Source organism: Malus domestica, chromosome 02 (genome assembly GCF_042453785.1).
Source record: "Malus domestica chromosome 02, GDT2T_hap1".
Lineage (NCBI taxonomy): Eukaryota > Viridiplantae > Streptophyta > Magnoliopsida > Rosales > Rosaceae > Malus > Malus domestica.
This window is the reverse complement of record NC_091662.1, coordinates 943,531-968,743: the sequence shown is the minus strand read 5'-3', so window position 1 is coordinate 968,743 and position 25,213 is coordinate 943,531. Positions and strand designations below refer to the sequence as shown.

At 38.1% G+C, this 25,213-nt stretch overlaps 3 protein-coding genes across 4 annotated transcripts; 1 reads left to right on the top strand and 2 right to left on the bottom strand.

Moving 5' to 3' along the window:
- Nucleotides 1-5,743: 5,743 nt before the first annotated feature.
- LOC103447315 (putative glycerol-3-phosphate transporter 5) lies at nucleotides 5,744-7,998 on the bottom strand. Its single transcript, XM_008386516.4, has 2 exons — nucleotides 6,511-7,998; nucleotides 5,744-6,360 (listed from the first exon to the last, which is right to left on the bottom strand). The coding sequence occupies exons 1-2, from the start codon at nucleotides 7,496-7,498 to the stop codon at nucleotides 5,813-5,815; spliced, it is 1,536 nt and encodes a 511-aa protein (XP_008384738.2). The 5' UTR covers nucleotides 7,499-7,998; the 3' UTR covers nucleotides 5,744-5,812.
- A 101-nt stretch (nucleotides 7,999-8,099) lies between these two features.
- On the bottom strand, nucleotides 8,100-13,242 carry LOC103447305 (110 kDa U5 small nuclear ribonucleoprotein component CLO-like). 2 transcript variants are annotated; one of them, XM_070805216.1, is made up of 12 exons: nucleotides 13,190-13,242; nucleotides 13,078-13,150; nucleotides 11,930-12,680; nucleotides 11,656-11,724; nucleotides 10,343-11,539; nucleotides 10,126-10,224; nucleotides 9,884-10,042; nucleotides 9,534-9,619; nucleotides 9,256-9,454; nucleotides 8,981-9,091; nucleotides 8,643-8,849; nucleotides 8,100-8,509 (listed from the first exon to the last, which is right to left on the bottom strand). In XM_070805216.1, exons 3-12 carry the CDS (start codon nucleotides 12,668-12,670, stop codon nucleotides 8,411-8,413), a joined length of 2,967 nt encoding a protein of 988 aa, XP_070661317.1. In that variant the 5' UTR covers nucleotides 12,671-12,680; nucleotides 13,078-13,150; nucleotides 13,190-13,242; the 3' UTR covers nucleotides 8,100-8,410. The 2 variants fall into 2 exon arrangements, with proteins under 2 accessions (XP_070661317.1, XP_070661314.1); XM_070805213.1 differs by having other exon boundaries at nucleotides 13,078-13,154; nucleotides 13,190-13,235.
- A 6,491-nt stretch (nucleotides 13,243-19,733) lies between these two features.
- LOC103447295 (uncharacterized) lies at nucleotides 19,734-24,150 on the top strand. Its single transcript, XM_008386495.4, has 6 exons — nucleotides 19,734-20,009; nucleotides 21,727-22,707; nucleotides 23,004-23,177; nucleotides 23,455-23,597; nucleotides 23,675-23,785; nucleotides 23,890-24,150. Exons 1-6 carry the CDS (start codon nucleotides 19,734-19,736, stop codon nucleotides 23,969-23,971), a joined length of 1,767 nt encoding a protein of 588 aa, XP_008384717.3. The 3' UTR covers nucleotides 23,972-24,150.
- Nucleotides 24,151-25,213: the final 1,063 nt, after the last annotated feature.

The following is a 25,213-nucleotide window of genomic DNA, read 5'->3' as shown; positions in this document are numbered from 1 at the left end:
TCGGGATAGCTTATTCATGAAAATCTCCATCATGAGCTTAGGAGAAGATCCAGTTCTTTTTTCTTTCCTAGAAAATTCAAATTGGCAAACAAAATCAGTGGTGGTGAGATGTTTTCGGAGATAAAGGACGAACACCAAAAGAAATCAAAGTCTCCCTCACATGCTGAATGATGTTTAATATATAACTAAGTAGCAAGCGGATTCCAGGTAAATACAATATCAGTGTGGACGTAACCCAAACCTTAGGGTGAACCACAATACATTTTGTGTTATTTACTTTCTTGCAGATTCACGGTCGGATTTACGTTATTCCAAGACCTCCGGTTTTGTGCATCAACACTACTCATCATTCACGATATTCGAAAATAGAACGTCACATACTATTGAAGATGAATAAACTATTTTTTCGTTTATTATAATAATATATAAGAGAAATTTCAGTACATTTAATGAACTATTATCAGTTAATTTCCCTAAATGATATCTAGGTGATTGCATTTAAGGACAAGGATTGTCTGCCCTCCCACTTCCGATGCCCTCCTGTTTTGTGTGGTCATAATTAAATTACGTTAACATTTTATATTGTTTTTTCATAGAGATAATAAGACAAAAATAAATAGTAATATAAAATGTTGACGTGATTTAACCATGACCATACAAACAGAAGGCACGGGAGGACGCAGGAAGTGGGAGGGCAAACAATCCTTGCCCTTTACTAATGAGTTGTATTTGACTTTCTAGAGAGGGTGGCCTACCTTTGGTAAAGAAGAGTCGGGCACTGTTTGGAAACCGACGTGTTTGTTCGGTAAACAAAGCAACTTATCTTCATTAGACACGATTGATTTGGATCCTCTCCTGAGCAAGGGAGACAAATTCTCATTACTCAAACACACAGACCGTTGAATTTTTATCTAATGATTACAAATATGATATACTTTTAAAGTTATAATAATTGTAGTCGTTAGATCAAAATTTAACAGTCTGTATATGTAAGTCATGAAGCTCTGTCTCCTTTGCTCAGGAGAGGATCCAAATCCCCAAACCCAATTGAAATGGTACTTTGATACTATTTCCTCTTAAAAACTAACTTGGAGGATAACTTGAAAAATTAAATACAATCTTTAAATCTCATCATGTATGTTATCTTCAGTTCTCCAACACTGATATTTTTTTTTAGGAGAAGAAAGACAACGAGTTGATGATCAAGGATTTGTTTGAAAGTGATTTAAAAATTGTTAAAATGGTTTTTGATGAAAATGTTATTGAAATTAATTTTTAGTAAAAATGTAAGTGAATTCTAAAAAAACACTTGAACTGATTCCTGAAAAAAGCACACAACTAATGCGTTATTCCAAGAAGCAATCTACATGCTTTTGGAACGTAAAATTATTTTCTCTAAAATAATTTTGAGTCATTGTAAAAGTACGTCTAAACGAATCATAAATCTACTGTATACAACTTGTTATACTTGATTTTTTTTATTATTATTTATCAAGCACACAAACAGTGAACCGCGTCATGGGGTACCTTCAAAAGGTTCACACTTTGGTCAAAATTTCGACTTATCCAAGTTGCCTTGCCTGACTGACTTAAACGCATCATCGTCCAAAAGAAGTGGACACAATTATTAATTTGTAGTTTGCTTGAATAATAACTCTTATTTCCAACATTTGTTTTTTTGGCACCTTCCAAACCAAAAGTCGATCACTTGAAATGATCCACGTGGTTTAAAACTTAATTTTTCAGCTTCGTGCAGCCACTACAATCTTTAGAGTAAATTGTAATTATGGTCTCTTAATTTTAACTTAATTGAAGCAATGATCTTTCAATTAAAAATCTATTACTATTGATCCATCAACTCATCAAAATATGCAGTTACGGTCCTTTAACTTAAAATATATTATCATTAGTCCCTCAACTTTAATTCAACTGGAGAAATGATACCTTAACTCTAATCTAATTGTAACAATGATTCTTCCAACATAACTCGTTTTGATGAAATTTTTGACGTTGTCGACGAAAATGATCATAATTACACACTTTGATGATTTGAGGGACCCTAATTATATAAATGGTTATTCCAACATAACTTATTTTGACAAAATTTTGACGAAATTGATGAAAATGACTATAGCTACATATTTTGATAAGTTGAGGGACCAATGGTAATGAATTTTTAGTTGATGGACCATTGTTCTAATTTGATTAAAGTTGATGAACCATTGCTACAATTTACTTAAATTTTTATTAGATTCCTAGCAACAATCCCTAATTAACAGGATTGAACCTTTTGCTGCTTAATTAACTAACATAACTAAAACTCATCTAAAAGTAATACATAAGATGATAAGCACCATCATCACTTTAGCATGTTTCTTTCCTTTGGATGTATAGCGGGATGTTCTTAGCTATGGGTATGGCGTTCTCTGCTGGAGCAGTCAACTCAAGTCTCCCTCCAGTTCCCTTTTCTTCCCTATAAAACGGGCAAACAAAATCAGTGGTGGTGAGCAGATTTTGGAGATAAAGGACGAGCCACCTATATAATTAAAAGGTGGAGAAATAATTACTATCTAATCCGCTAATACTATAATTCTATTAAAAAATAAAATTAAAAAATAATTTAGTATCGAACTTATCATTCACGATATTCGAAATTAAAACTTCACATACTAATGAAGATAAATAAATTTTTTTTTCGTTCTTTATAATAATATATAAGAGTAATTTCAATATATTTAATAAACTATTATCAGTTAATTTCCCTAAATGATATCTGGGTGTTTGCATTTACTAATGAGTTCTATTTAACTTTCCGCAGAGGGTGGCTCACCTTTGATAAAGAAGAGTCGCGCACTGTTTGGAAACCAACGTCTTTGTTCAGTATGTTGTAAACTAAACAAAAAATAATAATCAAGCAATAAACAAAACACAACGACTTCAGAGTTCCTCCACTATAGGATTATCTCTCTAACAACGGAAGCTTTATTGATTATCAACAAATACAAGAGAACTCACAAATACAAGTGTTCTCAAGTATACAAACGTATGCCTCTCATAACTTTCACACACAAAATTCTATCCCACATCGATCTATTTATCCTAATAGATGTCATAGGTTTACACAAAGTCCTTGGAATACAGGAAACCAAATCCTACAATAAAATCAAATTCCAAACCAACTAGAAAACACAAATCCAAATATCTTGCGTCCAAGATATCTTGATCCTTGTTTTAGTTTAGGCATGTTGATTTAATTCCAAATCCAACAATCTCCACCTTGGCATGAAATCCATAATGAGGCATCAAACAACTTCCGTTGCTCCACCATATCGCAAGATCAAACTTGCTTCAACTGCACCAAATCCAAGTAGTGCTCGAACTTAGCTGCATTAACCACCTTTGTCAACATATCAGTTGGATTATCTTTTGTAGCAACCTTTTTTAGACAAATCTCACCTTCAACTACCACTTCTCTCACACAAAAATATCGTACATCAATGTGCTTAGTCCTATCATGATGTACCTGATATCTGGCCAAATAAATGGCACTTTAGCTATCACAATATACATCCAACTTATGTCATTCTACACCTAAGTCTCCTAACAACCCTAGAGTCCACATTGCTTCTTTGATAGCTTCAACGATCACCATTTATTCTGCTTATGTGGTTGATAGTGCCACCGTTGGTTGTAATATTGATCTCCAGCATATAGGACCATTTGCCATAGTAAACACATTCCCAGTCATCAATCTTTTAGTCTTCAGCAAAGTCTGAGTCTACACATCCAACTAAGAACTTATCAATTCCTTCATCAGATCTTTCAAAACAAATACATTTGTCCCTCGTTCCATGTAAATACCTTAGTATCCACTGAGCAGCATTCCAATGTTCTCTTCCAAGATTATGCATGAACCTATTAACAATTCCAACTGCATGTGCTATATCAAGACGAATACACACCATAGCATACATTAATCCTCCAACCAAATTAGAATATGGAATACCATCCATATTCATCTTTTCTTCATCAGTTTTGGGACATTGTTGACTGCTCAACTTGAAGTGAGCACATAATGGAGTTCCTACATGCTTAGTGTCTTTTGTTACTCCAAACTTTTGTCACAACTTCTCAAGATATCGCTTTTGAGACAAACAGACCAAACCTTTTTGTCTATCCCTTAAGATCTCAATTCCTAGTATTTTCTTGGCTTCATCAAGATCCTTCATTTCAAACTCCCTTCTCATTTGCTCCTTCAACTTTTCTATCTTTGAAATATTGCTTGAGGCTATGAGCATGTCGTCCACATAGATTAACAAGTACACAAACGAACCATCTTTCAACTTCTTATGATAAACACAGTGATCATAGTAACTTCTTGTATAGTCTTGACCCTTCATAAAATTGTCAAATTTTAAATACCACTCGGGTTGTCTCATATAAATCTCTTATCCAAATTATCATGAAGGAATGGAGTCTTCACGTCTAGTTGTACCAATTCAAGGTTGATGCTTCAAACCATAAAGAGATTTTCTGAGCTTACAAACCAATCTTTCTTTGCCCTTCACTCGATACCCCTCAGATTGTCTCATATAAATCTCTTCATCCAAATTACCATGAAGGAATGCAGTCTTCACGTCTAGTTGTACAAATTCAAGGTTGAATTGTGCAACTAGGGTAATCATTATTCGAATGGATGAGTGCTTAACCATAGTAGAAAAAATCTCATTGTAATATATTCCCTCATTCTGAGCATATCTTTTAGCCACTAGCCTAGCTTTAAATCTTACCAAGCTCTTGTTATCCACTTCACCCTTCTTTGCATAAACCTATTTGCAGCCAATTGCTTTCCTTTCTCTAGGCAGCTCCACCAATTCCCAAGTCTTATTCTTGTGAAGGGAGAGCATCTCATCGTCCATTGCATCAGGCCATTTACTGCTTCTTCAAAATTAGTGGAAATTTCAGCCTCAATTACTGGCAATGCATATCCCTTGCAGGCCATGCAATCTTTATATCTCGTAGGTAGGGATGTCTCTTTTTCCCTTCCTTTTGGCTATGCAATCATCTTGTTTCTTTAGTTCTTCTGATGGTGTTTCTTCTTCATGATCACCCTCTTCATGTTCAAGTTGATCACCTTGCCTTTCTTCTTCCACAGCTTCCTTACTTGGCTGTGAATTCACAATTACTTGTTCCCCAAGCTCTACCATCTGAACATCTTCCTTCAATTTCATGTGACTTCCATCGAATGTCACATCTCTACTTACTATAATCTTGTTCAACTCGAGACACGAAAGTCTGAAGCCTTTCACACCACTATTGAATCACATAAAGACAACTTTCTTGGCTCATAGATCCAGTTTGTTTTCCTTCACATGAAAGTAGTCACTGCATCCAAAACTAGTAGCTTATCGTAGTCCCGAGCTGATTCTTTAGACCCATTGAAACTTCAATGGGTGTTATACCCTCCAATGTTGTTGATGGTAGTCGATTAAGCACATGACATGCATAGCTCAAAGCTTCTGCCCAAAATCTCTTTGGCAACTTAGCTTGAAATAGCATGCAACGAACTTTCTCGACCAAGGTCTTATTTATTCTCTCTGCAATCCTATTATGCTATGGAGTATGTCTAACATTGAAATGCCGAGTAGCTAATCAAACATCTAATCTAACAAAATTTATCGTTAGACAAAAAAAAAAAAAAAGAATAATGAATGTAGAACAAAACAATGAGATACAAAAAACGTAGAGAAATGGATCTGCCTAAAATCTACTTACTTTTGTGGTATGACAAGAAATTAGAAAATCTCAATCACTATGTGCCTCCTATGCGGCTATACAAAGACCATTTTCCCTCATTCAATTTCCCCTTAATCTCGGTTCTCGCAATCCGAATCAAAAACAAAGTTGCAGAGAAAATAGCAAGAATCAGCATGACAAACACGTTGTTCCACCCCGTCGTGGAGATATACCCGGCCAAAAGCGGGCCAAGAGCTGCCCCAACAGAACCTGTTCCGTCTATGATTGCAGTTACAGTGGCTAATGCTCGGGAATTTCCTTTGATCGTGGTCTGCGTACCAAGATCAGCAGCAACGGCTGTTGTGATGAGTGAGTACGGGCCATTCACCAGCAATCCCGAAAGAAACATCAAAACAATGTTGGCAACCATCGATAGGCTTCCATAAAGCCGGTAGAGAACAAGGGCTGGAACCGAAAGTAACAAAAACGCGATTGAGGTTACAGCTCTAGCTTCGATCATATCAGATATCAATCCTGCTAAAATTCCACCAAAGACTCCTCCAATATCGAATATGGCTGAAAGGTTCCCGGCAGTTTTGTGTGACAAATGCATGCCGGCAACAGCTGCAAGGTGAAACAAAACTCATAATGAATACAAGAAGATTAACAAAGGTGGTCGCTTAAAACTAAAGCATGAAACCCGACAATAATCACAAGACTATCCCAAGAATTCAATTGCAAAATCATGTATACAAATCTAAATCGAGGAAGTACCTGTGTGCCTTATGTAAAAGGGCAACCAGTAAAGGAAAGTGTAAGACACAAGCTTCGAAAAGAAGAGGCAGAAAGCAAATGGTGCCACACCCGGTAACCTCCATGCCTCTAGAAACCCAACTGCAGCCAAAGAACCTGTGTCTGCATCGCCATCTGCATTCTCTGTTCCAAAATCTGCAGTCTCTGATCGAAGAAGCCCAGCTTCCTCTGATTCTACCTTCCCCTCCAAATTCTCCACGCCATTAACTTCCACATTCATCTGAATCTCCTTCACCAGAGACTCAAACCCCAAGTCTTCTGGACACACAGGAAGAAACAAAAACACCACAATCCCAACCAAAATCACCAACACCCCAGGCACCACAAAGGACCAACCCCATCCGAATTCCAAGACCCCGGATGCCACAACCGACCCAATGATGTTTCCAACCGAGGTATGTGAGCTCCAGACCCCCATGATCAACCCCCTCTTCCCTTTCTCAAACCAGTTTCCCACAATAGCCACCACACAGGGCCACCCAATCGACTGAACCAATCCACAAAGAAGTTGAACCGCCATAAAGTACCCCAATACATGAACATCAAACCAATATCCTAACCCGAAAAATATCGTTAAAATGCCACTACACATCATCCCAAACACAAGAAACAACCTCAAATCAATCCGATCACCGACATGCCCTGCAAAGTACATTCCAATCGAATACGCGGAAAGAAACGCAAGATCAAGCTCTCCTAGCCGGTGGGTGCCCCGGGGACCATCAAAGGGAGCCCACCCCGTGTCGACGGAGCTCGAATTGGCCTGAACTGTGGGCCCAAGCACGCTCTTGACAATGCTTGGGGGCTTTCTGGAGGCATGGAAGGAAGCATAGGCGAGGAAGGTGATGATTAGGACTGAAATTTGGTGGAAAGCTAGGGTTTTGTGTGGGGGTTTGAGATTTGGGAAAAAATTGAGAGCTGGAGCTAGGGTTAGGGTTTCGGATCGCATTTTGTATCCGATCCCAAAATATTGCTCCACGGAAATGCTCAGATTATACAGTAACTATACTTACAGCAAAAAAAATGGTGGATCCATAAAGATGGAATCTTTAATGCACAGAAAATTCAGTGGCTGCGAAGATGGAAAAATGTATAAAAACCCTAATTTTACCTGATTTTCCCGATCAAATCTCTGTTTGTGCAGAGGGGGAAATGGGGACGAAGCTAGGGTTAGGGTATTGAGATTGCCTCTGTGAGATCCGGTATCGAAATTTGTAAAGAAATCTCTGTACAAAATCATAAAGAGTAAAATAATAAGGATTTCGGATTTGTGTTGAAATTTGAAGGAGGAAGGCCTGAGATTCAAAGATTGGGGCTTTCCTGGAAATGTAATGTCCAAGAAAACCCTCTGTTTACCTAATTAATTATTAAATTAAAATTTGAAATTAAAAAATCAAATGGAGTGAAAGAGACAAGTCAAAATCGTGGAAATGGAAGATCTTGCTGACAATGTCAGTACACGAAGTTAGTCACACACTGTCATACATAAACATTAAAACACGTAACAATGTATAATTAACTTAAAAAGTATAACGGTGTAAACAAGTCTCTTTCGTAGAAAAATGGGATAAAACATGTATAAATTAGAGAGAACAATATCATCAGATAACATTACAATTTAGAAATTCTCACACCAATTTTTCTATTAAGTTAGGAAGGATTTGACGAATATCGGATACAACGGTCGCAAAGGGTATTGGACATCAAAAAGTTACAACAGCTAAATTTACTATTGCATTCAAAATTGTAACTTGCGTGTTCAACAACTACTTCTACTGGTTTTCATCCAAATAAAATCGCGTACAATTTCGTTCCTCAACTTTGGACAAGCGGACACCGTGTTGTGAAGCCCCCGCCACGATCATATCATTTGCAGATGAAGATCAGCTGCCTGCTGAGCCAGCTCCACCATCATAGCCTCGTCGAAGAATTTGTTGATGCTCACATCCTCGCTCATTCCCTGCAAAATTCAACAAAACAAAACTCAGCCGTATAACGAGGCAGCAGTGCATAGTTTGGAAAAATTTTAGCATGTGAGTTAAACTATTCTCGAGGTACCAAAAGTGGAAGAGAGAGCAGAGGGAATGTTTTACCTTTCTACGTCTTGTCTTGACCATAAACTCACGGGCCAGATGCTGAATTGGGGCAGGTTCAAGGGGTCGCAGAACGATGCTCTTATCAAGTGGATCCCCAGGGACTATAGCCCAGTGATCAAACACTGAGAGGCAGAAAGCCTGTCCTTGGGTATGGTACCTCAAATCAGTTTCAAAGCCAAATGATTCGATCACTGGTAAGAACGCCTGAAATTCAGTGGACGAGAAAAATAAATGAAAAATCAATATTATGGCTGGACAGTCTTCACTCTCATGATAAAATCCAAGATCAGTATAATGCAACTGAAACTCAACAAAATAAAATTGATCCAACATACCTTGACGATATAAGCAGGGGTCCCAGGTTGAGGAACATCAGCAGTAACATGTCCACGCCTGCGAGATAGAACAGTGTAGATTGCAGAAATACAGTCGATGGGTGTTTGTATCTGAAAAGAAGGGCATCAGAAATTAATCAGAAAATCAAACTTCAGCGCCCCTCATTGAAGCGAGGAGATTCATACATTAAGCAATCTAAGTTCCTGAGGACTTGAATACAACCTGTTTTGAAAATCAATCTCATTATGACGTAAGTGAAGGAGCAAGGATATACCTCCACATAATATACTGGCTCCATAAGCCGCGGTGTTGCCATCAGGAAAGATGAATAGGCCACACGTCGAGATGTGGGAATGATCTGGCCAGATCCACGATGCAATGGCTCTTGGGCAATCCTTGCATCCACAATTTTGAACTTGACATTTCTGATTGGTTCATCACAAAGGGGTCCTTCTCGAGCACCCCATTGAAACCTGTGCGAAATAAAATTATAATGAGCTATAAACTGAAACAACAATATAGGGGAAAAGAACAAGAATTCAAATAAAATACCCTTGAACAATTGAATCCTTCACAGCATTCAGCAAGCTTTTGTCGACTTCAGTGGAAAGAGTGTCATCTAATAGAATGTTAGGTCCCTGCAAATATACCCTTTTGTCAAACAAAAGCACTAGGTCTCGAACGTATAGCTAAATTTTGAAGGGAGGGAGAGATGAATAAAAGAAAGTTATATAGAAGATATATAAAGCTATGTTTTGATTTCACAAGGTGATTTGCTATCCGCGGGTTGGGGCGGGGCTATATGAAGCTATGTTTATACTATAATAGGATTAAAACAGAACCAAGGACAGCAAAAGCACTTCATAAACAAAATAACGTGCTGCCTGTAGCAGGTGTATTACCTGCTTATCAGGGCCAAATGCCCATATGGAACGTGCAGCAAGAACATCCCACTCATATCTAGTCTGGAAAAAATTGCCTATATCCTTCCGAGACCAATCAATGCTTACAACACCATTCTCAATGTCCTCAGCAAGTCCTCTCTCCAATGGCTCCGCAATCTACAAAAGGACAAAGGTTTTTAGCATGTCATATTTTAAAAACTGAATCACATAAAATTTCTGAAAATGAGGTTGCTTCTTACCATAGTTATTTTATTCTTCTTATTGGGTGTTTCAGCAAAACATTTCATTGACGAAGACTCCACCACTGTTTCACAAAATGAAACAACAGGATCCGCAACCTACAAACAAACGCATATCCATCAAGAAAAAAAAATTCTTGACATCCCTAAGAGGTGGAAAAATTGCGTTAAAAGAAAAAATGTGAAGAGAGGATGAGAACTTGGAGCAATCAATTACCTTGACTTCTACTTCTGAATATAACTCTCTAAGATCCTTCATTATTGAATCCAAGTAGAGTTCTCCTGTACCTAATATTGTGTGCTCCCCAGACTCCTCAACTTTAGTGATTGCAAGAGGATAACTCTTGCTTATCTTTCTTAGTCCCTCCACCATCTTTGGCAGCTCACTTGGATTTAGTGGCTCAGTTGCTGTTTTCACAACTGGCAGAGTATTGAACTGAAGAGGACGGAAGATGTATACATCCTCGTCGTAATATTCATTACAGATGGTGGCAGTTTTCATTATAGAAGCATCCACACCTTCAATAAGAACCCAAGTACCAGGAGGAGCCTCGGCTATTGGTATCCTATCTCGAGCTTGATAAAGCCATAACTTAGTCACCTCTTTGACTGTCATGTCCTCCTCATCCTCTGGTGAATAGCCTTCTCCCAATACCCGCACAGTCTGCCCTGTCTGAATCTTGCCACTATAAACCCTACCAAATGCATCAAACACACTACAGTCGGACTTGGGATACAATTTTGTCACATTGACCATCAAAGGACCATCAGGATCACAATCCTTCATGGCCTTGTAAATCAAAGAGTCTTTTGGTCCAGTATATATATGGTCTACTTTCCTCATTGCGGCACCTTTAGGAGAAGGAATATGTTGAACCAGCATATCAGTAAAGCCTGAGGCATATCCGAAAACTGAGCTACAAGCCAACCTCAGCAGAGGTCTAACATTCAACTTGTAAGCTGCATTGCTGAGGGTGACACCAAATTCAGCAAGAGTTGCCTCCACACTCTTTTTATGTTCCCCAATCACCTGGCTATAAATTTTATACAGGGGTTCGAGCACAAACTGGACAAATGACCTTTCGCCTCCACTGGCAGGGGGTTTTCTCCTAAAACTCCTGTCATCTGGATGATAGTACATATCTCCCCAGAGACGAGAGGCAAACTTATCTACGTCCGTGTTATCAGCCCCATGGAGTTTAAGATATAGCTTTGCAAACGATTGCAACGTGAATGACCATCCTGCGGTAGCACTTGCAAAGCAAACATTTCCTGCAACAGGGTCAATAATTTGTACATTGCCAGCAGTTGAAGAGGCCGCAGTTATGTGGGTATTAATGACGTCCAAAGTATGCCTTATCTTGAAGTAAGCATCTCTTGGGGGCAATTTGAGTTCTGTTATCAATCTGTCAACCTTTGACATGAAAATTCATGTTGGTACTAATAACAATATAGTTAATGGGTTCATGCTGTGATAAAATGGAGGGAAAATGAGAAATAAAGAAGCCCTGAAATAAGAGAAAATCTTACCTTGTTGATTACAACCACAATTGGTAGCCGCTCTTGGATTGCATGGCGTATAGCCCTCTCGGTATTTACCTGTCAATCAAAATCATAAAATTTTCTAAGCAAGTGGAATATCATACCCATTCTGACATTCTTCTACAGATGAGGCAGTGATATATGACAATATCATGTTGATGATAGATCTTAACTTAACAAAACATAAAATCGTAGTATAATAAAGGGCACAATATCATATAGCATATTTATTATTCAATGAAAAGAAAGATGAGTTGCTCACCATCATTCCTTCTGCAGCGTCCACAATCAAGACAGCACCATCGGCAAGCCTAAGGGCTGCAGTCATTTCATCAGAGAAATTGACATGACCAGGCGTATCCATGATGTTGCACAAATACGATTTACACTTGCTATCCTCGAGTACAAGGGACATAGGAACTGTCTTAATGGATATCCTCCTCTCTTGCTCATCAATCCTTGTATCCGTGTACCTCATGTGCTTATCGCTATTTGAATCAAAAGTAGACATATGGTGAGTCTGCTCCACCAACATATCCATGAACACTGTCTTCCCGTGCTGCAAGTGCCCCACAAGTGCTACATTCCTAACCAGAGAGGGGTTCGACATGAGTCCCAAAAGGAACTGGTTCGACACGTAGGTGGAAGAATCCTTGACACCAACCTCAAACTTGACATTCCTTACAGGCTTAATAATGGGTTGTTCCAGAGGCTGTGCATCTTCATCCATAACCAATGTCTCAACATCTTCACCATAGACCTCTTCCGCGGTTGGATAATACTTTTTATCCTCAGCAAGGACAACCTGGTTATCCATATCGACATCATTGGACGCAGTCAGCCACCCATTGGGACCAGCAGCTGCATCATCGCCATCTGATGCATCCCTATCCTCTTGCCTATCGGGCAGCTCCTCATCCTCGTCCTCTCTATCACTCTCTTGATCAGACTCGATTTCCGGGCCTATGTAATTCCCAAACTCATCGTACAGACTGTCATCCATCCTACCAAATCTGCTATTTCAAAAAAAAATCTATTAGTTCACTAAAACACTAACTAATTCACTTATAAATCAAATGGATTCCGACTAAATTCGATACAGGAACAAGTTGGTCATCTTAGTTTTCTAAAAGTAACACAAAAATCAAAATTTCGTTCAAATTCTGGAAATCTGGCAACAAAGGTTTAAACTTTGAATGCAATTTAACACTAATTAGCCACTGAAATGAAATGGGTTTCAACCAAAACCCGAAGAGAAACAAATTGTTGGTGCTCTCAATTTCTCTAAGTTACAAAGAATTAAATTTGTTTCCAGATTTTGGAAATCTTGCAGCAGGGTTTGAATATAACTACACAAAAATATACATATATTCGTAAGTGAAAGATGCGAAGCAGAGAAGGGACCATTACCTCTAAAGCTTCAAGGGCAGAGCCCAGAGTCGGAAGCACTGTTCGGAGTTGAGAGAGAGAGAGAGAGAGAGAGAGAGAGAGGGAGGAGAGAGAGAGAGAGAGAGAGAGAGAGGGGTTTATAGAGGGGTTTCTGGGCGGTGTGCGAATAGCGGAACTTCTTCGTCTCTTTTCTTTCACTTCTGTGTTTTGTAGTGGTGCTTTAGTCTTTTAACTGGATTGGGCCCTATTTTGCGATGATATGATTTGGGCTTCATTATTTTGGGCTCTTTTTTATTTAGGCCTTTTTTGGGGCTAGGTCGAGAGATAACAAAGTCTAAAGCCTTGTTTGGAAGTGCATTTACAATGATTAAAAGTGATTTTTGTGAAAATATTTTTGGGTTCCAAAATCACTAGAAGTTCTTTCCAAAAGAAGCACCAATTATATGCTTCTTGTAGGAAGCACTTCAAGTGCGTTTCCAATATTCACTTGCATTTTTTTTAATGATTAGTTCCAAAAATAATTTTAACAAAAACGTTTTTAGTCATTTTAGAAGCACTTCTAAACAAGCACTAAATCAATAGCTATGAATGTACATAACTTTTTTTTTTCTTGTTAATTAAAAAATATTAAAATTAGGGCGCCCGAATGGCTATTTATGCGAAACCAATTTGGTTGGTCATAAAAACTTAAAAGTGTTTATGGATCGTATAAGTGTTTGTTAAAGGTTAATGCTTTCAATAGAAGCAATCACTTAATATTACAGTTTAGTGGTGTTATTCTTTACTTGTAAATAGAGATCTTAGGTTCGATTCTCATCAAATGCGAATTTGAACCACATTATTGCTAGTCGATTGTGAGACTTAACTCATTCTCCTACCCTTTATTATAGATAATAAGGTTTGTTCAAATAAAATTTAAAAAAAAAAAAAGCTTTCTATAGAAGCGGTTCGAAACCGAAATTGGAGTTGAACTTTGAGTAATATGAAAAGAACTTACATGTCATGCCACTAAGCTGCGAAATTGACGTTATATCAAACCATTTACGCAATGTTACGTGAGTAAGTTAAAATATATAATGACGCATCTTAGGATTAAAAAACCATCTTCTTATTATTGATTGCGTGTAAATTTCTCTCCTCAAATACGAGCGGATATTCTTAGCGCGTCAAAATTGTTTCTAGTAATTTTTACCTATCAATATAATCCAATCAATTAATTAAGAATGATCAAAGATGTATAATTATAATATGGAGATGCATTTTATTGATATCATAATACGCAGCATATTCAACATAGTACCATTACGGACAGATACATGATCCTCTCCAGCTGAGCTGAGCTAGTCTGGTGGTGATCTTGAACATGATTAGTAAACTAATAAACTAGAAAACATGATTAGCACATATTAAACCACAAGTAGTACACCAGAAAGTTCTTGGTCAAGATCATTAGTTAGCACTTAGCAGCGACCACCCGGTCCACCTCCACACCCGTGGCCGTGATGCCCTGGTCCTCCCGGACCGCCTGGAGGTCCATGGGGACCTGGACCGCCTGGAGGTCCATGGCCGTGAGGGCCGGGACCTGGAGGGCCGCCAGGTGGTGGCGGACCATCGTGAGGTGGCCCGTGGTGCGGTGGTCCGTGGTCATGCGGTGGCGGAGGGCCTGGAGGTTGGTGCATTTTCGACAATCTTCTTAATTTGCAGCAGTTACACAGAGACTTGTAATTCTTCGATCTAGCTAGCTACTCTCTTGTTTTTTTATTGATCTGGCGAAACTGTTGAAGAAAGTAGTGGGATTTTATAGTGCAATGGTGTCGGTACAAAAAGTAAAAGATCAACGTCCACGTACATTATCTTCACGTGCTTGCTGGTAGCCACATTTCTTCGTCGCGACAGGCGCCACATAAAAAATAAAAGATCTTTCATATTTTATATGAAATGTTATCCATCTAAAAGAACAATGATAAAAGTGGTGGGGATCGATTCTTTTTTATTTTCTGGTCGGTGTTATGTTGCAAGTTAATCATGTGTATCACGCAGAGAAGATTTTTGTTCCCGTCTTATTTCATTGTGTGTAGTCATTCCTCTGAATTAGGGCAACCACAAGATTCATAAGCCCACATCTACAAGTCGAGAAACGGATTTTATGTTACGAGTTTGTAGTTAGGTCATCTCCACCAACCGACCCGGTTAAAGGATCATAGAGCTAAAAATAGCTAAGAATGACACGAAAATCGTCTCCAACCGAGGGTTAGGTCAAATGGCTTGTAGGCCCCACCCAAACCCCCAAATCAAGCCAGCGAGCTGGCCATTTCTAGTTAGCCAGCCAGCCCTCTAGCCCAACCCTCCAGCGTCAGAATGTCAAGCTTGACATTTTGCCAGTCCTCCAATGCTAGAATGTCAAATTTGACATTTTGCCAGCTCTCTAGTTCGGCTACTTGGCGGCAGCATGACGCCAGTTAGCAACGGCTAGCTAACATCATGTTGTCGTCAGGTTACCGTTGGAATTTGATTTTTTTTTTTTTTGACGAATTTAAAAAAAAATCTAATTTTTTCCTATAAATACCTACATCATTTCTACAACATTAAAAGCTGAAGATAAGAAGTGTCATGTAGATACGAATCCTATCTAAAATTTGCACAACCAATTACATCTCGATGTTGAATTGTGGCCAAGTGGCAACTCAACATCACCTTTTAGCTATTAAACAAAACAAAAGAAAAAAGGGCCAAATTATTATATATCTTTTGGCTAATAAAAAAATAAAAAATGGGGAGACATTATAATTATGTTTCTTATTGATTTGTGGAATTTTAAAAGGCTAGCCTCGGATGGAGCATTATTCTTTGGTGATAAGAAAGTTGTTGGTTCTTGTGTGGAAAAATAGTTCGGTTTTGAAGAGAGTGAAAAACCCATTCTGAGTGCAGAGAGAAGAGAGAAGAGAGCAGAGAGCAGAGAGCAGAGAGCAGCAGAGCAACAGATAAAAGGTGCCGTAGCTCCTCAGAGAAAATAAAGTGCTCGTCTCTTTGGTTAGTAATCATCTATCAAAGTAGTTGTTGTAATAGCTTTGAGCTATATGTATAGAGAAGAAATTATTCATTATATTTCTTCCTCTATTTGTTTTTTTGGTGTGTGTGAGCTATTGGGTGTATTAGGTTATTTGGGTTGTGAGATTGCCAACACTTTGTAAACTCCCATTTGGTTGATAGTGGATTATTGGGTGAGCTCATACTGCTCCGAGGACGTACTCCAGCTACACTGACTGTTGAGGAACCTCGTTAAAATCTTGGTGTTCTTTTATATTTTGTTCTTGCATTCCATTTGATATATTTCATGTGGGTTAGCTTGAGTTGGTTCCATAAGGTTTGGTGCTATCCTAGCACAACACTCGACACGTGGCACTCGAAATCATATCCGAAAAATTATTAAGATTACATAAAGATAAGAAATATGGATAGTTACTCACTTTAGCGACAAATGTCATTCGAAATCCTATCCGAAAAATTATTGCGATTACATAAAGATAAAAAATTTGAAGAGTTCCTCATGTTAGCTACACGTGTTACTCGAAATTCTATCCAAAAAAATTATTGAGATTATATATAGATAAGAAATCCGGAGGCTTATTCATTTGACGACAAGTGACTCAAAATATGTCTGAAAACCTTTTTTAAATATAGTAGTTTAATTTAATTAAAATAATAAATTATGTTTGGCCTATGATCTTTTGGTTCCCTCAGTTGGAGATAGTTTTTTTCAAAGGGCTATGTTTGGCCTATTGTCTTTTGATCCTCTCAGTTTGAGATGTATAAAATATAGCATAGCACTATTCATTAAAATATAATTTCTTGCAAGACTATAGAGCTAAAGATAGCATTTTGGCCCTCATTCGGTTGGAAATAACCTTACTGTGGCATTACATTTGTATAATACAATAATACATACATATTTTTATTTAACGTTGTATTATTAGTGCGGATTACGCACCGACAATATACGCATATTTCATTTGTTCTCCTACATCAGAAAATTTAATTATAATGATGATATATATCTTAATTTTATTTGTTTCTTAACACTGATCATACTTCAGAAGCTAGCTTTTGCAGCAATTAAATTAGACATTTATCTAAAGTAAAAGATCGAATTAAAGACCAAAAATTATCCATGGCCTGCTGCACGTAGGGTTTTTAGTTAGTTGCAGCGTATTTGTTTGTAATTAGATTTGCATCTTAATTAAAACATGAAAGGAATGGAAATTTTGCATCTTAAACCACACTTTGATCAGCAGCTCAGTGCGTACCAAATTAACTAATTAATTAAGAGGAAATTAAAACCACAAACCGATCTTATTAATTTACATAATCATGCATACTTTTTGGGTACACGAAGTCATCATTCATTAAAACTGCATGATCATGAGAGGACTCACCGACTTAGTTAAAACTAGAAATTACATCACAACGTACACCATACATCTACATACATGCATGCAAGCATGTATATATTCATCATACGATGAATGATGATTCATGGGTGGTGATGACCAGGACCATGATGGGGACCATGATGGGGATCATGATGTGGCTTGTGTGGTTCAGGAGGGCCAGGGGGAGGTGCGTGAGGTCCACCGCCCGGCTGAGGAGGAGGAGGAGCATGGGCGTGCGGCGGAGGAGGCTCAGGATGAGGGGGTCCGTGATCATGGCCCGGTGGTGGTGGTGGATGGTCAGGCATGTTTCTCAGTCGATCTTCTTTTTTTTCTTAGTTCCCTGCAACTATAAGTGGATATATTGTTCTGAAGTGTGTTGGAACTCGACGATTATGTAGATTTTATAGGAGTGGATAAAGCATTAAAGTTAGGTCTACTTTTGTATAATATATTTTAATTTGCCTTTTTGTTAATGGGGTGCAGAAGTACGTGGAGAAAGGATAGAAAGCTATGTAGATACAGACATGGTGTTTCGTCTGTTAGTGGTAAAACGTGTCCATCATATGCACCAACTGCTAGTCACACCCATGGATCCATGGTTGTCTTGCTGGTAGTTGAATACCTACAATTCAACTCGATATTTCTCTGCCGATACCTTGATCAACTATTCAAACACACTACAATTAAAGTGCTGCCATTTTTCTCTACCTCCAATTTATAATTAAACAGAGATAATCACACGTCTTGACACATTTGAAATTATCGATTTTCTCTGTCAAATTAGATAACTTTCCCAAAATGGGTATAACTTTATGTACATCTTTCTAGTAAAATGTAGTTAATATGTCAAATTTTAGTAGAATATAAGGCCCATGTTCCATAATTATCTTTGTGATGGGAATAATTTTGTCTTTCACATCTTAGTTAAGAAAACCATATCTCATTCCATGTCAGATAAAAAAACCTTTCATAAAACGTATACGATCTTTCTCCAAGTTTAAGTTTCATATATGGACGATGGAGGTCAATTTTTAGTAAAATAGAAGGCCCATAAGTTTCATAATTATCTTTGTGATGGTAATAAATTTGCCTCACATCTCAAGTATACCAATGTAACCAATCACCACTACAAATGTCATGGCTTCATTGTACTCGTATATATACCAAACACGTAACCCTATCTCTATCATAAGAGTAAATACTATATTTATCAAATTTTTTATACAATAGCGTTATCTACACACTCATTTTTCTTCTCACGCACTCCTCTTAATTTTCGGTCGACAATATGAATTGAAGAAGATGAGTCAATAAAAATTAACAAGAATATGTGAGAGATAAAAATTAGTGTGCAAATAACACTGTAGATCCCATATTTATTAAAAATGTTATACACATGAAATATTAAAAATATGATAAGCCTAACATTTTTTCTATTAGAGCATTTCATCCCTAACAAATGTGCTAGCTCAAAGTCTAATTTTTAGGCTGCCCCCCCCCCCCCCAAAAAAAAAAAAACCAACTTCACCCCACCCAATAGGTTGGCCCAAAGTGGAGGCCACCTTTGAGCCCAACACATAATGGACTGAGCAATAGACCGGCCTACATGAGGCCAAGCTGACGTCAGCCATGTGAATTTTTTTTTTTGCTGTTGGCCCGTGGGATACACGCTTGCGTAGGTGTGCGTTCCAGCATTAAAAAAAATATCAGAATCTTACCATGGGTCACATGTCCATTTTTAGGCTATTGGATTTTTTTATTTTTTGAAATCCAATGATCCAGATTAATTAACTTAATAAAAAATTATAAAAATTTGTTTAAAAATACAGAAAAAAATAAAAGATTATATACATATATATATATACCTAACCATCTTTCACAAAAATTGTACTTTCGGAAAATGACACGTAACGTGACAAGAGGTTAAAAATTCTATCCGAAATTAAAAATAAAATTATTTTTTAATTTTTTATAAAAAAAATTAATAATATTTTAATACGAATTGACTAAACTCTTACCCAGCTCATTTTTTAGGAATTGATGCACTTGGACAATTATTGTTCATTAAAGTCAATTACTATTCATTTTGGTGGATTAAATGGACTTTGAGTCATCTCATTTTTTAAATATGGAGTTGCTCTTAGCTTTGTTTTTTACTGAATACATTGGGCCGAAACTTGATGATCCAGACCCATATATTTGATGGGTCGGTCAAGCCTGGTCCACTGTAGAAACCATTAGTTCACAATGAAAATTGAATTTGAAATAAAAAAGGAAAAATGGAAAGCTCTCTCTCTCTCAGCCGGTTTGCTTCAATTATCATCATTCATCACCATCTCTGAAGCGCTCTCTCTCTCTCTCTCTCTCTCTCTCTCTCTCCTTCCTCTCTCTCTCTCTCAAATGGGTTCGAGCAGCAGTCGACTGGGCTCGCGCCCATCTCGGCCCCGAGTCAATCGCACCGCCAGTCGTTCCATACTCTCCTCTTTCGTCTGTGGTGGCTCCTCTGCACGTGCTACTCACGAGGTACCCTTTTCTTCTTCTTCTTCATCGTCCTCCACTAAAATCGATGCCTTCAATTCAATCGTCAATGCCCATTTTTGGATTTCTCATACTTTTTACATTTTTTGATGCAAAATTCGATTTTTACTGGTTTTGGATGATTTGGGATTTGATCATTTGGTGCAAATTAGAAGAATTTTAAGCTTTTTTCATTAAATTAATTTTCTTGGGGGTTTGATTTTCCTCAATTCAAGTTACAATCCAATAAAAATCTATGGGATTTGTCCAGCTGATGCAGAAGATTGGCCCTGTGCTCGGTAATATCATAATGACTCAGTTACTTTGAATTTTCGTTATAATTTCCCTGCAATTGTGAATATTGTATTCATATTTTAAAACTGCTAATTATGCGACCGTGTTGTTGAAAAAAGTTTGGGGATTTAATTAATGGGGACATTGAATTGACAGTTCGAGTTATGTTTGTTTTAATGTATACATTTGTTCAAGTCCAGTATAACAATCGTGAATGAGGAAAAAGGATTTAACTTTGTTTTCGGGGTCTGAACTATGTTGTTTGATTTTTTAGTGTTTTTGAATATGAACTTTAATGATGATCCCCGATGAGTGGTTGGTAGGATGCTCAGGGAAATGGTTGGAGAAAGTTTGATTACGATCGTAGAACTTGAAGGTCAAGGTTCTTAATGGTGCGGATAAATGATCACGTAGTCTTTAGCGCAACTTATGTTCTTGAGCTGGGAATCAATCATGCTGCTGATGTAGTAGTGTGAAGTGGTTGGTAAAAATGTTTCTGTGTATATATGCCCCCATTCTCGGGAGATAGGGAAGATTTAGAAAAGTTTGGATGAGTAAAGATATTTTGCTAGAATATAAGTATATAATTGTGTGCAAGTCTATTATTGTTCATGGGAGTCCTCATGACGAACGTATTAGGAATCTTCTGGAGAAGTAGAGGCATGTAATTAGATATCAAATGATTGCAGTTGTTTTTATTTAGTGCTTTGCGATGCACTTGTGATGACAACCTCAATATATTATTTCCATGAAGTCATGAAGCAGAAATTTTGCTTGGTGTTGGTTTGAAGTTGAGATACCTAGCATTAGTCTATTTAGCGTATAACTGAAGTTATTTATTCTTGTGTTACTTGTGTTCATTTGGGAGTAAATGCACATCTCTTATGATGGACAGTATAGAAACGTAAGTTTAATACCTTTTTTGGTGGCCAAAGAACTGTGGTGTTACGTAGTTGTATTGATGCCTTGATAGTGTATTTTGACCTTTTCTACCAATACCCTACAAATTTCGTGAATCATTTTGTACTTGGTAGTTATAGTCATATAGATTACATAAGGAGACTGATTTGCTTCATGCCTTGATAGTGTATTTTGACCTTTTCTACCAATACCCTTCAAATTTCGTGAATCATTTTGTACCTGGTAGTTATAGTCATATAGATTGCATAAGGAGACGGATTTGCTTCATGCCTTGATAGTGTATTTTGACCTTTTCTACCAATACCCTTCAAATTTCGTGAATCATTTTGTACCTGGTAGTTATGGTCATATAGCTTGCATATGGAGACTGATTTGCTTCATGCCTTGATAGTGTTTTTTGACCTTTTCTACCAATACCCTTCAAATTTCGTGAATCATTTTGTACTTGGTAGTTATAGTCATATAGATTGCATAAGGAGACTGATTTGCTTCAGTACTTTTCCTGCAGATGGAAGATCACGCACCTGAGTGTCGTGTAAAATATGCAGAGCAATCTGATCTTGATATCAATCAAGTCCGGAACTCTGGAGAAGGATCCTCGTTGGTCTCCAGTAGTGGACCACTGTTCACCTGCCCCATTATTGAAATTGGATCATCATCTGAGAGCACTGTTGAAGAAGGATTAAGCAGTGTTGACACAATTAACCGGGGGAAGTGCTTGTCCAAAAGTAAAGAACTAATACCTCATCAGGTAAGTGCCGATTATAGTCATGATCAATCTTGTAGGGATAATAGTACTACCGCTAGTACTTCGTTTAGACAAGAACAATCTTCAGAAACAGTCTCTTTGAATGGTTCTGCTAATGTGGATTCAGTCAATGGCATTGACATTTCAGCAGACAAGAATGTATCTGAGACCTGTCCCGAGGTTATGCTTCCAAGTAGCTCATCTCCACAAGGGATTCGGAATTCCCGTTCTCAGGAAGTGTCTGTTGAGAATCATGTGGCTGACGTAAGGGGTGTACAGGGTTTTAATGCTGATACTGATTCTGCTAATGTTTCTGAAACTCCGTCGACTTTCGACTCACTTGGAAATGATTCCCTTCGGGAGGCAATACCTTCTGGTTTAGGATTCCTTGTGTCCAATAGGGAACAAGGCCAGGAAGATGGAAGTGTACTTCATGTTGATGTTATGAGCATTTCTTCCAACTTTTTGAGGAGTAGCAATGCTGATGCAAGTAATCGTGAGGCTAGAAGGAATGGCAGGCGACTGTTCTGGGATGCATTTTCAAGGCGCAGCTCCAGGAGGTTTATTGATTCACCAACCATTCTTTTCTCTACTGATGATACCGAGGATATGGGATTTCATGACAGATGGCTGCTTGGTTTGAGTGGTGATTTCTTTGATGATGAAATTGGAGTTGATTCTGGTCACCGGGCTAATAGAATTCCCAACTCGAGTGAACGACGGCGACATTCTAGATCTGAGGTGATAGATTTTAACATTAAAAAATATTATGATGTTTCAGTCACGTGGCTTAACTTGGATCTTAAAATTGAGTTTTTTCATTTGCGAGAGTATGGGGGCTTAACTGTATTTTGTATATGTGTATGTTCATTTACATGGTTTACAAATATATCATTCATCAAAGGTTCTTTTATACTTTATGAAGTGTTATATCCAGATGTTTTACGGGCCGGAGAAATCCGTAAACTATAGCAGCTTTATTTTTTGGGGTCCCACTAGTAATTTTCATTGATTTGCATCTGCATGACTCTTTGTAGGTCTGGGAAAGACTTCGTGTTGGCCTTGATGATAATGGCCAGCGTAATACCTCTTGTCCCACAGGAATCCACCCTCGTGGCATGTGCTCATGTGGCTCATTCTTGATGGCTGAAGAGTCTAGTACTCGGGCAAGTATATCAAGAATTGTCATGCTCGCCGAAGCTCTATTTGAGGTAATTTTCTTTCTGCACTCTTGCATATGTCTTAAGTTAGGAGGGTATTTAAGCAACGTAATTAAATCAGCGATGATTTTAGTATATTCTTCTTCTTGAGGTCTCTTTGAGGGCTTTGGCTGCATGTTTACCAATCTAGGTTGAACGGCTGTGATATGGTTTGCGCAGTTTTTATCTATGTTTGACGGTTAAGCTTAGGGGCAGATATTACACAACAGATTACTGTGTACCTTATGAATGTATCAAACCTAATTTTGTTGTAATGTGCGATGTGCAGGTTTTGGATGAGATTCACCGCCAACCTGTGTCACTTTCACTGTCGATGGTCTCAGCTCCTGCCCCAGCATCTCTTGTTGATGGTTTTCCTCTTAAAAGTCACACAAAGGTTGACAAACCAAAGTCCGGGGATGATGTTGAACAGTAAGTTTTACTTAAATGATTTCATCAGTAGGGAGCATAATGAATTTGTTTGATCATGGTGAGTTAATAATTGATAGGTGTTACATATGCCTCGCTGAGTATGAGGAAGGAGACAAAATTCGAGTTCTTCCCTGCCATCACGAGTATCACATGTCATGCGTTGATAAGTGGCTCAAAGAGATACACGGGTATTGTCATTGCCATCCTCTGTTTTTCCCCCCTTCATGATTGTCCTTCATTTCCCCATGTATTTTTTCTCACCGAAATTCTCTCTGTTCATTCCTGCTTACAGAGTTTGCCCGCTTTGCCGAGGAGATGTTCGTGAGGGTTTCACCGACTGTTCTGTCCCTAACTCGGAGATATCTTCTCTTTGATTTAATTGTACATACTACACAGTAATGTATATAGTTAAAGATGGTTCTTCGCATCTACCAGGACATGTTTTGGTCCCCCAAGACTGACTTGTATCTGAATTTTTCCGAAATCCACGATATTGTAGCGTCTGCCGTCCTTGATGCGGATTTATAGTGATTGAAAGAACGAGATACTTACATATCAATGTGCATGAATTGGCATCTTCATCTCAACAAAGAGGCTTCAAACATAGCAAACCCTGGGATTTTCGTTTTTTTTTCTTTCAGTATTTTCCCTTTTTACCTTGGTGTTTGTCACATCCCGGCCCGGGGCGGACCACTTCCTAGGTCCGCTCCACCACCGTAGTACGATATTGTCCGCTTTGGGTCCCGACCACGCCTTCTGGGAACACACGAGCAACTTCCCAGTGAGTCACCCATCCTGGGAGTGCTCTAGCTTCCTTCTCGCTTAACTTTGGAGTTCCTACGGAACCCGAATCTAGTGAGCTCCCAAAATGTCTCGTGCTAGATAGGGATGAGAATATACATTTAAGGATCACTGTGTGGGCGATGTGGGATCTTATAGTGTGTTTTTTGGTTATGTATTTTTGGCTTTTATTTTTAGACAAACGATAGCGTTAGTAAGTTAGATTGTTAATTGTTAAGAGCGAGGGGACCAGTGAGCATTGAAACCCAAGGATAGCTATAACGTCTTGAAGTTCTTTAGGGATTGAAACCCAAGGATAGCTATAATGTCTTTAAGTTCTTTGTAATGTTGTAAAGTTCTTTTAATCCGCCCCAAGGTGTATAAGCATGATTGCTTTTCACGACTGGGGTGAAGCGTTATCTGCTTTTTCTTTTATCTTTTTCACATAGTGGGTTTCTTGCTGGAATTATTGGTAACGGACCTTCCATTTTGCTCAAAAGCTTGCAGATTCCTTTGCCTTTACTTGAATGTCTTGAATAAATCTTGCTAGTTTTGTTGTCAAGGTATAGTCTCTGGTTAGGACGACTCGGGGTTCAGGTGTCTGCAAAAAATTCCTCTTGCTGCCGAATTTGCGATTTTTAACTTGATTTCCAATCCAATTCGACCACTTTACCTGCATCGCAAGTAACCCCAACTCCTGATGATCATGTCGTATGTTTCGATTGATTTGTTTCTTGTATTACACGCGTGTTGGATATTTGCATGAAGGCCCTTTAGAGGATTTCAAATAGTGAGTGAGAAGAACTAAGAAAATAAAAATCAAGGAGCGAATCGAG

Coding starts and splice junctions, on each gene's coding strand:
- LOC103447315 (XM_008386516.4), bottom strand. CDS start 7,498: ATGCGATCCGAAACCCTAACCCTAGCTCCAGCTCTCAATTTTTTCCCA. Junction 6,361..6,510: donor CTTTTACATAAGGCACACAG/GTACTTCCTCGA, acceptor TTCACCTTGCAG/CTGTTGCCGGCATGCATTTG.
- LOC103447305 (XM_070805216.1), bottom strand. CDS start 12,670: ATGGATGACAGTCTGTACGATGAGTTTGGGAATTACATAGGCCCGGAA. Junction 9,620..9,883: donor CATTTGGCCCTGATAAGCAG/GTAATACACCTG, acceptor GTATATTTGCAG/GGACCTAACATTCTATTAGA. Junction 9,455..9,533: donor AAGGATTCAATTGTTCAAGG/GTATTTTATTTG, acceptor TATTTCGCACAG/GTTTCAATGGGGTGCTCGAG.
- LOC103447295 (XM_008386495.4), top strand. CDS start 19,734: ATGAAAATTGAATTTGAAATAAAAAAGGAAAAATGGAAAGCTCTCTCT. Junction 20,010..21,726: donor CTGCACGTGCTACTCACGAG/GTACCCTTTTCT, acceptor CTTTTCCTGCAG/ATGGAAGATCACGCACCTGA. Junction 23,598..23,674: donor TCCGGGGATGATGTTGAACA/GTAAGTTTTACT, acceptor AATAATTGATAG/GTGTTACATATGCCTCGCTG.